The 17,578-nt window shown below is 37.3% G+C and overlaps 1 protein-coding gene across 7 annotated transcripts in view; it reads left to right on the top strand.

The window, feature by feature from the left end:
* Positions 1-17,578, top strand: part of ANK3 (ankyrin 3) — a 714,446-nt gene that overhangs the window by 154,017 nt on the left and 542,851 nt on the right. Inside the window, exon 1 of one of the 7 annotated variants that reach the window (XM_054659637.2) lies at positions 6,667-7,538. The exons of 5 other annotated variants lie outside the window; for them this stretch is intronic. In XM_054659637.2, coding sequence (XP_054515612.2) covers positions 7,476-7,538 — 63 coding nt within the window. In that variant the 5' untranslated portion in view covers positions 6,667-7,475. Of the gene's footprint in view, positions 1-6,666; positions 7,539-17,578 lie in introns of those variants that run through there. One more of the 7 variants, XM_003312570.6, reaches the window with a different exon arrangement.

Here is a 17,578-nt window from a genome sequence, read left to right as displayed (position 1 = left end):
CTCATTGAGGAATGTTTAGATTGATAATGAATGGTAAACTCCAGAGGAATGTCATTTTCACTGCTGATTCTTATAGGATTTTCTGAATCATTTTACCATGTCTTAAATGTACGAATCATTTAAGATTAGGGGCATATTTGTGTGTCAAAAGCATCAATATTACAAATAATTAAAGGATAATTATAAAAGGATTGACGTCCTGCAGTCTGTCACTTTAAGAGGAATATGTGTTCTCAGTTATTTGGTTGGAGAAACTTGGGTCAAGGACCATGACAAATCCGGAAGACTATACGACAATCAGTATAAACTTATTTTAAAATTAAGGATTTTACCTTAACTTTATAATTATGACTTCCAACTACTCTGTGGGTTAATAATGACATGATGAAAATATCATTGGCTAGAACCTGGTCCTGGTTTTAATGTCAGTATCATTTTTGATCATGGGGCTGAGGCAATATTTTGATGTCACAGGTGAGAGTACAAATAAGGCAGGAGCTTCTTAGAACAGCTTGCATAATCTTCATTCCACAAACTCCCCACTTCAATAACTCATTCCTCTTTCATTGTAATTTCTCCTATTCTCCTTTATTTTATTTATTTATTTATTTATTTTGCAACTAGAAAAATCTTTTTTTTTTTTAATTTTTTTATTTTTTATTGAGAGAGAGTCTCGCTCTGGTGCCAGGCTAGAGTGCAGTGGCACAATCTCAGCTCACTGCAACCTCCGCCTCCCAGGTTCAAGCGATTCTCCTGCCTCAGCCTCCTGAGTAGCTGGGACTACAGGTGCGTGCTACCACTCCCAGCAAATTTTTGTATTTTTAGTAGAGACGGGGTTTCACCATGTTGGCCAAGATGGTCTCGATCTCTTGACTTCGTGATCCGCCTGCCTCAGCCTCCCAAAGTGCTGGGATTACAGGCGTGAGCCACTGCGCCCGGCCAGAAAAATCTTTTAAGCTCATTTTTTTTTCTCCTGTTCCTTGAACAAATGATTTCAGGCATCTATGCCAACAATTATTAAGCAAAACCAAATAAAAGGTAAGAGATATCCAGACGTACTCATCATTATATCATGTTGGTCTTAGGCAAGGTACCATTAAGATTAGAATAAAGTTTTAAGATACTAGGAAATATCATTTAAGTTAAAATTTTAAGAAATCTAATTCCTTTTCTAATCCCTTTTATTTTAGGAGATGAACAAATAAGGGTCTTGATAGTTCTATGTTGTTGGAATATGGAGAGTTGGAAAGCTGCTGTGTTGGATGGATATTTGATAATAAAGAACTCCAGTGGAGCTGTATCTGTCCATCTTTTGTACGACTTTTCCACAGCAATAAAAGAAAGCCAAGCAAAACTACTGACCCCATTTCACTGTGGACTCAAATATAAGCAGCCTTAGTTCTTAGTCATTTTAATATGGACATTGCTGGAAATTACCTTTTACAAAGCAAGGGAATATCTTTAGATTCTATCATCATCATTCTTTTAAAATCATTTAGGATCTTTATTATTATTAAGTAAAACACTTGGATTTAGGGAAGATCAAAGGAATGACTCATCAGTTCCTCACCTCACAAAAGAATGTATATCTGTCATGTAAATATCACTGGGCCTCTAGAGAAAATTGTTAGCCCAGTGAAAGAAAATTACACTGCTCAAAAAACCATACCAACAAAAATGCAAAGGTTCAAGGAAGTAAATAAACAAAAAGCAAACCATGCATTTAACAGCTATGTGTCTTTGAACATTCTGTCTCTCCCTATTTTACTAATATACTTTTATTATATCATTGTATTTTAATGGGCATATGGCTGAATAACCAGGAAAGAAAGAAAACTCGGAACAAAACAGGAAAATCCTGCTATGGACCTGGTTGAAGAGTTCAATACATTGTCAAAAATGAATCTAGTGTATCAAAACCATACGGTCACAAATAGTGTTGCTTACAGTTAAGCTAGGTTTAAAAATTTCTATCTTAATTTACAAATGATCATTAGATATGGCAAAAATCATTGTAGATATTTGAGGATGGGTTGGAAATTGCAACTCAATTCAGAATCTCATTCTGCTTCACCTTATGCCCCACACCTATCTGAATTTCCAGTTGCTGTAAGAAGATGGACCAATGTCACTGTGATGATTTTTCAATATGAAGACTCAAAGAAGACTAGAAGCCTAATATATAGAGCATATTTCTTCAGATGCTTTCATCACATTAAAAATACCAAGACATTTTATAAAACGTAATGACTTTTATACATACTTGTGTTAGTCTGTTTTCATGCTGCTGATAAAGACGCACCTGAGACTGGGTACTTAATAAAGAAAAAGAGGTTTAATGGACTCACAGTTCCACATGGCTGGGGACGCCTCACAATCATGGTGGAAGGAGAAAGGCACATCTTACATGGTGGCAAACAAGAGAGAAACAGAACTTGTGTAGGGAAACTCCCGTTTATAAAACCATCAGATCTCATGAGACTTATTCACTATCATAAAAAAAGTGCAAGGAAAACCTGCCCCCATGATTTGTTACCTCCCACCTATCCCTCCCACAACAGGTGGGAATTGTGGGAACTACTAGGATTCAAGATGAGATTTGGGTGGGGAGACAGCCAAACCATATCAATACAATTATACACTGAGGCTTTAGTATTTGTAAATCTTTTCTATGGCCTAGAAGTTTAGGGCCCCAGGAACATCACTTGAGATAGTGGGCAAGCAGGAGAATGAAAGAGTACTGGTGGATGTGGTGGAACTAACTACAAGACCATCCTTAGCCTAAGGCAATGCCAGCTCTGTCGGAAGAAGAATGGCCACCTATTCCCTCTCACTCTCTTTGTACTGTTCCCTCCTCTGATGGCATTTGCACAAAGTAGTACAAAGTAAATACCAGAACCCCACAGGGAAGTTTTCATGAAATGCACCTGATGGAGCCTAGTTACTTTTTTCTTTTTCAAATTGAAAGTAAATGCATAACTATTAAGGACAAGTTTGTTTACCATTGAATATCATCTCAAATTTCACTGCTAACTTGACATTCTCTGGGAGATACTGGTGTAGTGCAAAGAAAGCTCTTCAGAGCAGTTGGTAGAATTGCTTCTGGTACCAGCTATGCTATGAACTGGCTAGGTGTCTCAGGGGAAACCCTTGCCACAGGTGGAGGAAGAGGGCACAGCATCTCAGTGTTTCACTCAGCTCTAAAGATTCCTTTGTTTTCAGAAAAAAAACAGCTTATTTGCCTGTGGATTTGTCTTTCACTTTTACAAGTATTTTAAACATTTATGAATGGTATCAAGGGAATGCTGTTAGTAAGATTTAGTAACTATTTTAGCTTGCCAACTAGCAGTGTAAATTACAGTAAGTGCATGACATCCTAACCTTAAAAATAAAATTAGCCTATTCATATAGGCATTTCTGCTGAACATCAATGGAAGGTTGTTGCTTCATTTTGTTTTACCTTTAATATGATATACCTTCATGTCAGTCAAACAATTGTATTCAGTGTTAGTGTTTTCAAGTGAATTTTATGCAGAAGATAGCTTAAAAAAATTTGCTTCCTAATAACCCCAACCCTGTTATTTCTCCTATGGCAAGCTACTTTCTGTTTTAAAAATAGATCTGTTCTACGAGACTTCAGTTGGCCCTGGTTGGTGTCCTCTTATGCGAGTTATTTAATTTAAAAATAGAACAGTCTCAGATCTGTATCAACTAGTTTATGATGACTTCTATCGGGAGTGAACTCTAAGTAGGCAGTGAATTCTGTGGAGTTAAGTGTGGGAACATTATAATCCAGTCGTGTTTTCCTCTTTGGTGAACTGATAGAGCTTTGCATCCAAATTGATATTTTCCATGTATTCAGCTTATGTTTTTTCTGAGGTTAAATTTAACTTCCCCAAGAGCTGAGGGAATTTTATAATTTGGGTGGAAAAGAGATTACCGCCGCAAAGTAGTTAACATTTAACATTTTTGAAACAAGTAATCACCCCTAGACTGTTTTTAGGTCAATCAAATTACTCTTTTACACAGAGCAATTTTAATTTAAAATGCACTGGTACACCTTTGGGCATATTAAAACAATCATTATTTCTTTGAATGCGTATTTCTAGAGTAGAGGTGTAGAGAAACATCATTAAATAATAATAACTAATACCTTTTCTATTAAAGGTAAGTTGTTTTAATTTTTCAACCCTTAAATGAAATTTGCCCTATTTTATAAAGTGAAGATATGTTTTTACATTGTTAGAAATTAAATTACTATTGATTTTGTGATGATTTAAGGCCTTAACTCTAGCATAGGAGCTCTTTTGGCCTTAACACAGTTTCAGAGATGTAATTCTTTATTTCTTTTAAAAAGTCTGGAACTTATGAAGTTACAGAAAATGGACATAAAACATGTTATATGCCACATAGTTTTATTATTAAATTATAACTTTAAATGATACATTTTGCTATCTAAATAATTTGACATATTTTAAACATATTCTTCAAAATTGGGTTTTCTGTCAGACCTGATTAAACAATGTGACATCTTGAAATATTATTCAAAGTTACAAGTTCCTCATCAGGAAGAATAATTCCTTCTTAAAATGATCTTTTGTAGAATTTTGCCGTATAATCCAGTCTTCAAACGTCCTTTTTGTTTTTCCATCCAACCAGCAGAGAGCACTTCAGCTTGTAATATGAACCTTACATATACAAATGAATACAGCCAAGATCATGCTTTATCAAAGAAATGGGCAAACAACTACCCTTAGTCACAGGTTCATTCATTTCCTGCCAATTCATGTTTATTCGATCAATTTCCTAAATTTTACATTAATTTAAACACCCATTTATAGTTTAAAAAGAATTTTATAAAGACATTTTCTTCAAACATATTCTTGTGCTATGCCCTTGGCCAGACATATCATGTTAATTGTATTTTGTATATTTTATAATCCCAATTAACTTGTAAATTTTTATGTAAATGAACTAAATTTAATCTCAATTTTTATACCCCCTCAGTTGTTTTTGTTTGCTTTTTGTTTTTAAAGAAAGAGGCCCATGTTCTTTGGATAGTCAGTAAATAGTTGTTGACAAAGGCTTCTTTTGGGAGGTAAATCCTACTGCTTGGAATCTACTATAGACAAATTACTTTAGGTGGATGTACTATCTCTGTTGCTTACCTAGTGAAGAATGTCAAGATTTAGGTGGGAAAGTCAAAATTGAATCCACCTGCTTAGACTCTTCAGCTTATGAAGAATTTGTATAAAGCACCTACCTCATCCTCATCCCTCAAAAGACACACGACTAATAAACAAGGTTCACCTGATTGAAGTCAATGAGCGGTAGAAGCAGTAAAGGTACTGCCAGTTCCCCAGATTTCCCTATGTTTTGAAGATGTGCAAGGGTTGAATCACTGAAGAACTTGAAAGGTTTATTTTGCCGTCTTGAGATGTTCTACCTTTTATATTGCATGACAAGAGGAATGTTACTGAATAGTGGCAGAAAATGGAAACTGTGGTTAAATAGCAGTTCAGTGTCTGAGCAGAAATGTAGAACATGGTGATTAGATGCCCAACACCATTCAGAATTCTGGCCATCCCAGACTTACTGAGATGTGTATTATTATAATTAATGCGCACACCTCAAATAGAAATTAGCTCAAATAGCTGCCCTGTGGTTGGTAAAATCCACGTGGCTCTCTGAGCGTGTCACTTGAATCCCTATGCTTGGCCTGCTCAGCCCTGGGTAAAGCATCTAAGCATTCCTCTAACTCATGTCTTTCTCCGGGACTGGTGTTTCAGGTGTAGGAGAAGGAATCTTGGTTGAATATGGACACAAACCCCCTTTATATGCTAGGTAAAAAATGGGGACGATTTCAGCCTAAACAGATCTGTTCTTTTGGTTTAATATTTTAGCATCATGTCCTCAACCATTGTTAAGTCCCCCACACATACCATTGAAAAATTAGCCCTCTGTGACTTGTTTTTTCCTGTATGGCTGTGTTTTACATTCATTTGAATCCCATTTCTCCTGAAAAAGTTAATATTCATTTGAATGCTATGTCTCCTGAATAACAATGTTAGTGTGTGTGGAACTGATATGATTTATTCCTGGCTCCCAGCCCCTAGGAATGGACCTGAACCCTTTCTCCCCTTCTCTCTCCCTTTCCCACTTGTTACCCCACTCTCACTTTTTACCTGTGTCAGTTATCTGCTCAAAGTGCTCTGTTTTCATCTTAGTGGTTGTCTGTGGTTGCTCCTAGAACCTTATTCTTTCCTGAATCAGAATGTATCTGGCATGCTTCTAAAGATGCTTAAATGACAGCTCATAATAGTAATTTGGCTGTGTTTAAATGGATGGAAGGCATGGTGAGGGGGTTTCCACCCAGGTGTGAAATACCCCAGACACTCAGAAAATATCCAGATTCCTGGGGCTCAGGATGGCGTGCAGTGGGGAGTGTGGGCACAGTGTGTGGCCAGGGCAGCTGGGGAGTGTGTAATATGATCTGAGACCTGCACTGCCCTAAACACAGTCAAGAAGCACAGAATGTTTCTGCCACAGAGACAGCAGCTTTGCTCTTAGTATTTCCTGAATATTCTGGAGGGTTTCTTGTTGGTTGGTTGGTTGGTTGGTTGGTTGGTTGGTATATTCATGGAAGGAAACCAATGATTAAATATGAATCATGGCAAATTGGGTATGGGGCTTTCTGTCATAAACCCTGCATTAGAAATCCTTAGGTGAAGATTGGCATCTTTTTTGCATGTCACATTAAAAAAAAAAAGTAATCATGGAGAAAATCTAGCCTGTGATGTGACTTCTCCAGTAGTGGTAGGTCTCTTTTATTGTTTGAATCATTGAATTTTTTTTTTACAGACCAAGTAACCTGATCTTTTATCACTCTCCCGACTGCCTCCTCCTCCGGTATGCCCTGATGCATTCAACACATGTGTTAGTATGGGAGGCTAGCAGCACGGAGAGCAATTTACATTCAGCTTCCCAGCCTGCTAGAAGCAGCAAATCAGCCCCTGGGAAGGCTTCGGAGACTTGTCAGCAGTCTGTAGCTTATTTCTGTGTGTGTGAGGGTGTGTGTGTGTGTGTGTGTGTGTCTCTCTCTCTCTCTCTCTCTCACCATTTCCAGGCTCAAATCACTGTGGAGGAACAAGCAACAAAGTCTTGTCAGGACCTTATCTCAGGGTAACGATTAGTTAAAAATGAAAGGCTAAAATATTGATTTTCTTTAGAAGAATAATTGACTGTTTGATATAGAGAACACCCAGTTTCTTCCTGAGGAAAGCTGAACAGGGCTACATTAGCAGCCCGCGTCTCTCTGACAGCAGCAGGGGCTGGGTTTAAGCAGCGGCTGCTTTGCCTGGGGAGCACCCGTAAATGGACTTTGGTCTCAATGCTTTGACTCTTTGCCGTGGTTTTGGATGTTGGAATACCGGTGGTGATCTGTCTTTTATAAACTCACCTGATTTAAAGGAAAGATGAGTGAAGAACCAAAGGAGAAAAATGCAAAACCTGCTCATAGGAAAAGGAAAGGAAAAAAGGTAAGAAATGAATAAGCAACATGTTCTCTTCATTGTTCTCTGGCTCTGGGGAGGAAGTGATCTTTAGGCTGAATTTTTAAGAGATTGGCTTTAGATTTTTAAGAAGCTGCTAGAATCTGAATGCTTTTGTTTTTCCAGTCTATTAATGGGTGTGTTCTGTCTTGGAGGAAAATCATCACAACTCGGATACATTGCTAAAATATTTAAACAGTTAAATACACTCATTTAGATTTCACTGAAGTGGTGTGTTTTTCATAGTGATATTCAGGATTATTAAGTAAACACATGTCCTAATTATGTGGGTGGGTGTGTTTTTTTCTCCTTTAAATTTCACAGAATGCTCGTTAATCAACAGTGTATAATTACTAATGAATATTATTATGGTATAGATGTTTAGCTTTAACATATATTTTAGGGAAACTTAGAGAAACCTATAGTTATACTTTAAAATTACAGCATAGAGGTGAACTCCATTTTAATTATTGATCACTTTATGGCTGACAGATCTCAGGTTTGCATTCGACCCTGCAGTCATACAGCCATATGCCCAGTTTGTCTATTATAATCCAAAAAATTAATTTTGTTTTCCATGTAAATTGAGGAATCATCAATATATTAATAGATGATTATGGTAAACCTGTAGATTCATTCTGGTTTTCTTGAATGTGTATATCTTCAAAGGTGCTCCTAACTTTTTAATTCATTTTGAAATGGGGAAAAAAGATAAATTGCCTAGATCTGTCATTTGGTTTTGATCCATTGTGATTTATAAATTGTCTTGGTTTTAGGGTGTGCCACCAATGGAAAAGACAGTTGTGCATCTGTAACAAAGAAAAACAAATATCTAAAATAGGATTATAGCTCATAGATATTTAAGGAGAATGTGTGCTGTATTTTAAAATCTATAGTCAAAATCTTCAGATATAATATTTTAATTACTAGGACTCATATATAATTTTACCTCTTTAAAATGCTTCCTTGGCCCAATGTAATGTATGCTCAGACAGTGGACACATACAGAATGGTGGCTATAGTAGAGAAGATAAAGATTTCAGCTACTCGTGGAATATATCAGGCATTTAAAAAAATGTTCATCATCTGTTTATTATTAATTAAAAGGTTAATTTGAATATGATGTTCTTAAGGGACCTACCACCAGCAGACTGTTCTGAGGTCATGTCTATGTACATGCCAACATTCTAGGGCAGTGGTTCAATGTCTTCCAGATAGTGAATCTGTGCAGACTGGTTTTAAGTCAGCCTTGACTTCTTGTACATTGCCTTGGCAGGGGTTGATGATGTTGCAAAGGTGTTAGTCTGATTTCCCAAGGGAGCAGGTCTCAGCTGCACAGCACAAATGATTTGTTTAATGCCTAGCATAGTGGCACTGGTCTCAAAAAAAAAAAAAAAAAAAAAAAAAACACCTGTCAGGTTTGCTCATGTTTATGAGATATGGCTTTAAGTGTCTTGACAGGCTCCACCATGATTCTGAACATAGAGTGTCATAGAGAGCCTAGACAGACACATGAACCACGACAGTGCAATCCATATTAGAGTGAGCAGTGGCTGGATTCGTTGTAAATCATCGAGCTTTTATGTGGAATCCTTTAACACGGGCTTTTTTTCCCCCTCTCTCTACCTTGAAATTTTCCCAGCTGTGTTCCATGTCTCCTCATATGAGGTTATCCTGCTCAGAGCACAATATAAAGTCAATTGCTTTGAGCCCTTCTTCCTTCATTCCACACTCTCCCAACTGCTGCTAGGGCACTCTTAATGAAAGCTTTGATCATCACCCTCTGTCTAGTACCTTCTAAACTCCTTACTGCCTGCTCAGTGAATACCAAATTCCTGACCATAGGGCCTGAAGCTCTCCAGTCTAACCTGTACCCACATTTCTGGTTTTTTTCCCCTCATTATATTTCATTCACATCTGACTCTATCCAGACCAGGGTTTTTACCAGTCCCTGAATTAAATCATTCTTCTGATGCTTGTTCTTTGTCCATTGAGAATGCATTTCTGTGCCAGCTCACTGGGTGACATCCTACCCATCCTTGAAGGTCAAACCCATATCTTGCCCTCTTCTTGAAATGTCTTGATTCTCCCTAGTTGGAAGTTAGTCTTCTGGATGAACACAGCACCTTATACTGTCTGGACACTTAACACATTCTGCTTCTTTTTCAAGCTATCAGATACCTACTTTATTCTCTTGACCACATTGAACCTCCTGATATTTTCCTCCAAAAGCACTCAGCATGCTGCCTTGTATGCAGTTGACACTAAATAAATGTCCCATTGAATTATCTCTACCAGTTTACTGATCAGAGTTTACTAAGAATTTTCAGTGTTAGAGCAGATACATATCAAAAAGTAGATATCTTTCAAAGGAGTAGGACTTTTCTCCCCATATTTTCTGGAAAAAGGATACAATATTTTGTTGCTGAAAAATATGTATACATATATATATGCCTTTTTATTCTGAAGCAAATATTCCAGAAGTTTTCTGGGTGCTCCAGATGACCTATACTGAAGCAGGGGAGGGTGTGGTCAAATAAAAGCATTTCAGGTGGGAAATATATGCAACCTGCCAAACTCTGTGGCAACAAGCTCCCCAAGCATTCAAAATATTTCCTAGTGACATATGGAATTATTTTAAAACAAAATTTAGTGTGACATCATTTTCCATAAAAGAATCTATCTTAAAATGGCCTTTAAAATTATGTGTTGGTGTTGAGTGTTTTCAGAAAAACAGATCACATGCTTAGGGCATTTGGGTATAAAGTCTCTCTTGAGACATTTAATATGGAGTCATCAAGGTAAATGTGATGGAATCATATTATTCCTCTGTTAGCACATAGTATTTTTGTATTTTGATCAGGAATATAATGATTCAAGTTGGTGTTAGGAAATGCTTTTTCTAATAATTTCTGTGTTTTGTTCTGGAATGTGAAGAGGGTATCTGTGTGTATCCATATTCCATAGCTGTTTATGTCTCCTTATGCTAGTTATCAAAGAAGGATTTGCTTGAAGAGACCTGGGTGCTTTTGTAATGTTGCTTCTAACTTGATATCTTGTCTTGAATAGATGAATCAAACTCTCTTTTTCTATAAAATGGGGATCATGTACCTGAGGCAGCTACCGGGGATACTAGGAAAGTAAAATAAAAATAATCATTAAGACCGTATTTTTAAAAGTTTTTAAAATGATAACACCTAACCTCGAAGTGGTCATCATGGTGGAATTTCAAGCTTGATGTAGAGTAACTGATCCTATAGAAGAGATGACACAGGATAACATATTGCCCCCCTCTGATATTATACTGCAGAAGTGCTTATTTTAACCAGCTGCCAAGGATAAAATGTAGGAAGTGACACTTAAAGATTTTTTTTCTTTAGCATCTGTATTAGCTTGGACTGACATTAAAAAAAATACAATAGGCTAGGTGGCTTAAACAACACGAATTTATTTTCTCACAGTTCTGGAGAACGAAAGGCTGAGATTAGGGTGTCAGCATGGTTAGTCCTAGTGGGGACACTCTTCCCAGCTTGCTGATGACCATCTTCTTGCTATGTGCTCACATGGCCTTTCCTCAGTGTGTATCTGTGGAAGGAGAGGCATCTTTTGCTCTTCTTTTATGACCACCAATCCTATCATATTAGGACCTCATCCTTATTACCTTATTTAACCTTAACTATCTCCTAAAATCCCTATCTACACATACAGTCACATTGGGGGTTAGAATTTTAACATATAAATTTGGGGGGTTGAGGGGAGACACAATTTTGTCCATAGCAGCATCCAAAGAAGGGTATACTATCCAGGTTCACAACTTAGGTGTGCTTAATAAATCATGTGATACTGACTGAAATTCTATTAATTCAATTCACTTAGCAGATGCTACATAGGGGAGAGCCTTCAATTACTGGCTAGAGCCAGCTACAGGCATACCTCACAGATATGGTAGGCTTGGTTCCAGACCACTGCAGTAAAGTGGATATCACAACTAAGCAAGTCATGCACATTTTTTGGTTTCCCAGTGCGTATAAAATTTATATTTGCACTATGCTGTAGTCTGTTAAGTATAGTCTATTAAGTATGTGTTTTTTATGTCTAAAAAGGCAATGTACATACTTGAACTTTCTGCGAGTCTTAATCTTTTTGCTTGGGGAAGTTCTTTTTTTGATGTCAATGGCTGTTGATGGATGGTGGTTGCCAAAGGTTGGGGTGGCTGTGGCAATTCCTTAAAATAAGACAGCAGTGAAGTTTGCCACATTGACAAACTCTTCGTTTCGTGAAAGATCTCTCTGTAACATGCAATGCTGTTTGATAACATTACTCACAGTAGAACTTCTTTAAAATTGAAGTCAATTTCAACATCACCACTGCTTTATCAACTAAGTTTATGTAATACTCTAAATATTTTGTTGTCATTTCAACAATGTTCATCGTGTCTTCACCCAAGAGTAGATTCCATCTCAAGGAACCACTTTCTTTGATCATCCATAAGAAGTAACTCCTCATCCATTCAAGTTTTATCATGAGTCATGTCATGTCTTCAGGTTTCTAGTTCTCTTGCTATTTCCACCACATCTGCCATTATTAATACTTCCTCCATTGAAGTCTTGAGCCCCCAAAGTTGTCTATGAGGATTGGAGTCAACCTCTTGCAAACTCCTGTTAATGTTGATATTTTGACCTCCTCCCAAGAATCACACATGTGCTTAATGGGATCTAGAATAGTGAATCCTTTCCAAAAGATATTCAATTTACTTTGCTCAGACCCATCAGACAAACAACTACTTATGGCAGCTATAGCCTTAGAAAATGCATTTCTTAAATAATAAGACACAAAAGTTGAAATTACTCCTTGATGATGGGCTGCAGAATCAATGTTGTGTTAGCAGGCCTGAAAACAACATTAGTCTGCTTGTATATCTCCATCAGAGATCTTGGGTGATCAGGTGCATTGTCAATGAGCAGTAATATTTTAAAAAGAATTTTTTTTTTCTGACCAGCAGGTCACAACAGTAGGCTTAAAATATTCAGCAAACCATGCTATAGACAGATGTACTGTCATCCAGGCTTTGTTGTTCCATGTATATATCACAAGCAGAGTAGATTTAGCATAATTCTTAAGGACGCTAGGATTTTTAGAATGGTAAGTGAGCATTGGCTTCAACTTAATGCCACTAGCTACATTAGCACCTAACAAGAAACTCAGCCTGTCCTTTGAAGCTAGGCATTGACTTCTCTGTAGTTGTGACAGTCCTAGGTAGGATCTTCTCCCACTACAGTATAGGGCTGTCTTGTCTACACTGAAAAATCTGTGGTTTAGTGTAACCACCTTCATCAGTTTTCTTTGCTAGATCTTCTGGATAACTTGCTATAACTTCTAAATCAGCACTTGCTGCTTCACTTCGCACTTTTATGTTATGAAGACAGCTTCTTTCCTTAAACCTCTTGAATCAACCTCTACTAGCTTCAAACTTTTCTTTTGCATTTTCCTCAACTTTCTTGTCTTCACAGAATTGCAGAGTCGGGGCCATGCTCTGCAAATGCTGTGGCTGGTTTTTGTTTTGTTTTGTTTTTAAGAGACAGGGTCTCACTCTTTGTTGCCCAAGGTAGAGCACATTGGCATGATCATAGCTCACCACAGCCTCAAACTCCTGGGTTCCAGCAATCCTCTACTTCAGTCTTCCAAGTAGCTGGGATCACAAGTGTGCTCCACCACAACTGGCTAACTTATTTTTGTGTGTGGATATGAGGTCTCACAATGTTGCCCACACTGGTCTCTAATTACTGGCCTCGAGCAATCCTCCAATCTTGGCCTTCCAAAGTGCTGAAATTACAGGTGTGAGCTCCACCATGCCTGGCTAGTGGCTGGTTTGATCTATCCACAGCACTCAGACCTTCTCCCTATCAGCAATAAGGCTATTTTGCTTTCTTATCGTTCATGTGTTCACTAGAGTAGCACATTAATTTCCTTCAAAAACTTGCTTTTTGCATTCATAATTTGGCTCACTAGTGAAAGAGCTCTAGTTTTTGGTCTGTATCAGCTTTTAGCATGCCTTCCTCACTAAGCTTAATCATTTATAGCTTTTGCTTTAAAGTGGAAGATGTGTGGCCCTTCCTTCCCTTGAACATTTAAAGGCCATTGTAGGGTTATTACTTGGCCTAATTTCAATATTATTGTATCTCAGGGAATAGGGAGGCCCAGGTAGATGGAGAGAGAAGAACATGTCAGTGGAGCAGTCAGGACACACATACAACATTTACTGATTAAGGTTTCCATCTTATATGGATGTGGTTTGTGGCTACCCAAAACAGTTACAATATTAATAGTAACTTCAAACATCACTGATCCTAGATCACCAAATATATATAATAATAAAGAAAAAAATTGAAATATTTTGAGAATTACCAAAATGTGACCCAGAGACACAAAGTGAGCGCATGGTGTTGGAAAAATGGCACTGATAGACTTGCCCATTGCAGGATTGCCATAAACCTTTAAGTTGTAAAAAAATGCAATATCTGCAAAGCACAATAAAATGAAGCGTGCTGGTATGTTAAACCAATCTGTGTAGAAAGTGTTAAGGGAACCAAATAAAGCTGAATTCAGGCTTTATTGGTGGCAGAAAGGAGGGAGTGGTAACTTCCATTTGGAGGATGAAGTCATGAAAGGATAGTCGAAGGCATGCTTGCATTGAGATTAAGAAGATATGTGTTTCCCAGATGACAGAGGATAAGAGTGTTCCAGTTAGAGAGTGTGAGATGAGAGAGAAAATGATTCAGAGCTGCCTGGTGTAAGCTTATGAATCTAAGCATTGGTTTGTATATTTGGACTATAGAGTGCAGAGGTGAGTTACGGCAAGATATAATAAAGAAGAAAACAAAGACCATCCCAAGGAATTTTAGTTAACAACATCATTTTCGACCTAGGGTTTCCCAGAAGGACTTGAGCAGGGAAGTATTAAGGTCAGACATAGTTTATAGCAGGGGTCCCCAACCCCTGTGACATGGACTGATATCAGTCTGTGCCCTGTTGGGAACCGGGCCGCACAGTGGCAGGCAAGTGAACATTACGGTCTCAGCTTCACCTCCTGTCAGATAAGAGACAGCATTGATTCTCAGTGGACTGTGAACCCTATTGTGAACTGCACATGCAAGAGATCTGTGTTGTGCACTTCTTATGAGAATCTAATGCCTGATGATCTGAGGCAAAACAGTTTCATCCTGAAACCATCTCCACCATCTGTGGAAAAATTGTGTTCTACGAAACTGGTCTCTGATGCCACTGGAGACCACTACTTCACAGGAAAACATCCCAACTATTTGGTAGAAAGGCCAGGTCTTTACTTTTGTACCATCATTTATCTCGTAGGACTATATGTTCCATTGGACCATGGCCCAGAATATATACTTTCATTGTCCATGATTACTGAAGACTTGGTCCCTTGAGTGCTTCATTTAGTGATTATTTTTTAAGGGGCAAATTGGAGAAAAATATTTATATGTTTAGGATTCTACTAGGTAAGGAATTCCACTGCAGTGAGTTTGCTTATTTTTTAGAGAATGTCAGAAAAAGGATTTTCACTATTTCAGTTCAGCTGCCTTTTCCATCTTAAGAATAAAAACTAACTTACTTTATTTAAACTAGTTTTTATGGTTTGTGTTTCTTCTAAGGGTAGACTTCATAACTGTATCTCATTCTTTCTTTTTCTTTCTACCAGGCCACCATAGCTTTGCCTTATGTGTGAGAGCTGTACTTGTTTCCTCTCTGATGAATCTCAAATTATCCAAACATACATTCATTTTTTAAGGGCGAGTCAAAGGAATGTCCATTTCTAATTTTCATTCCCTGTTCTTAATGCTGCTGGAATTATATTGTATTCTTATCTGGTCCTGGAGTCTTTGATTAGGGTGTCTTGAACACACCATGCCCTCTTTCTAAGTTGGTGGTGTGCTGGCAGACCTTGAGCACACGGCAGTTTCATTGACCTATAATTTTCATTCTCGTGTTTGGACATTGCTTAATTTGATTGCTACTGCTCTACAGGCAAATAACCTTTTGAAGTCTTTTGTTGTTGAGCAGGTGATTTGAGTAATGGTGTACTGAGCATGGTCACATGTTCGGTGCATTGTTTCTTCTAATGATACTCTATATCAAGAGGCATTTTAATCCTTTTCCATTTTACTTTAAACATCATTGTTGAATTTTTTTCTCTTAGTCTTACATAGCTATAAATTTTTTAAAAAATGTTTTCTACTGGGCTGTTAATTTTATTTTTATAAATGCTATCCATTTTATAGTCAGTAGGCATTCAAAATGATTCAATGTTTTGTGCATACACATCCATGAAACTGAAATTTTGACTCCTCCAGTAATTAACTTGAAATGATTTTTTTTGAACTTAGCATTGGAATTTGCTTATTTTCGTACAAAGATTTTTATGTTGTCTTTGCACAAGGTGATTGTGCACTTAGAACTTTCTTTTTGTAAGGAGAGATTGGATGAACCTGGGATATTACTTCTTGATATCAGAATTTCATAAAATGTTAGACCTGTAGTATAATATCACCTTTCAAAAATCAAACTTAGTGAGATAGGTTTACTGGAGATTTTCTTCAAGCTTTTTATTATAAAAAGGATGGAAAAACATGATATAAATTTATTTTATATATAGTAGCCTTGGGGCATAGACTCTGAGCATGGCTTCAGACTGAGGCACTGAAAATCTCTTCTCCATAATTTCAAAATCCAAAATGAAAAACTGAAATTTTTTCCTTAACTTCTTTGGCGGCAAAATCTGACCTGACCTGAGCACATTTGGTAGCAAAACCTGATCTGACCTACGTGAAGCTATTTATAGTCTTTATTCATCCTACTTAGTGTGAGTATTCCTATGTTTTGCTGAAAAAGTAAAAATTCTTTGCTTATGGGATGCTGCCCCAAGACACTGCTGGAGATGTTCATAATATTTATACATACCTTTCTAAGATGAAAAAGTTCTGAATTCCAAAGCTTGGCTGGCTGCAAGGATTTCAGATCATGGGTTGTGAGTCTGTATTGAGTTCTGAGCTGGGACTGGGAGCCAGTAAGGTTAGCTTGGGGTGAGAGGAAAGGGGCTTGTTTTTGTCCTTAATAAATTCCAGATAAAGTGGTGCTCTGTAATGCCAAGCACTATAGCAAAGGTCTGTAGTGAAGTTTTCAGTTTGGTAGGAAAAATATTTCTAGAAGCACTCTAACAGAAAACTGCTTGCTTAATCATAAATCTGAACATTTGGACCAGGTGGTTTTCAAGATGATATTTATAAAGCTTGGTTTTTTAAAAACCCAGTGAATTTAATGAATTGTGATTTATCAATAATAAAAGGAAAAAAAGAGTCCTGATTACTATTCTTGAAATTCTTAATTTTTTGTTGTTCATAATCATTTGATGAGATTATAATAAATAACTCGTATATATTTTCTGAAAGAAAGGATATAGACTTTGGGGGGGGGATATAGACTTTGTTGTTTGAGTCATTGTACCTGCTTGCCAAGAAAATAATGTTAATCATATGAATAATTAATATTGCACGATTGGCACATACAATGGTGTTCTTTGTCATCTGTCTCAAATAAAAATTCCCATCTATGGATATGACTTTTATGCACTTTAATTTTTTTAAAGTTTTTAATGCATTTTTTTTTCTGTCTGTTAGATGATGTAATTTATCCCATGGCTATGTTAATAGCTAAAAATCTAGAAATTTCTTTCAACCTCTATTGATTTTACAAACTTTGTCTCTGAAATCCTCTGTCATTACCAGGGAAGTAACAGAAACAAAGCGTATTTAAACCATGGTGAAACCCTGTCTCTACTAAAAATACAAAAAATAAGCCGGGCGTGGTGGTGTGAGCCTGTAGTCCCAGCTACTCTGGAGGCTGAGGCAGGAGAATCGCTGGAACCTGGAAGGCAGAGGTTGCAGTGAGCCAAGATCACACCACTGCACTCCAGCCTGGGAGGCAGAGCGAGACTCCATCCCCCTACCCCACGG

Source organism: Pan troglodytes, chromosome 8 (genome assembly GCF_028858775.2).
Source record: "Pan troglodytes isolate AG18354 chromosome 8, NHGRI_mPanTro3-v2.0_pri, whole genome shotgun sequence".
Taxonomy (NCBI): domain Eukaryota; kingdom Metazoa; phylum Chordata; class Mammalia; order Primates; family Hominidae; genus Pan; species Pan troglodytes.
The sequence above is the reverse complement of the archived record's forward strand: the minus strand, read 5'-3'. Positions and strand labels throughout refer to the sequence as shown.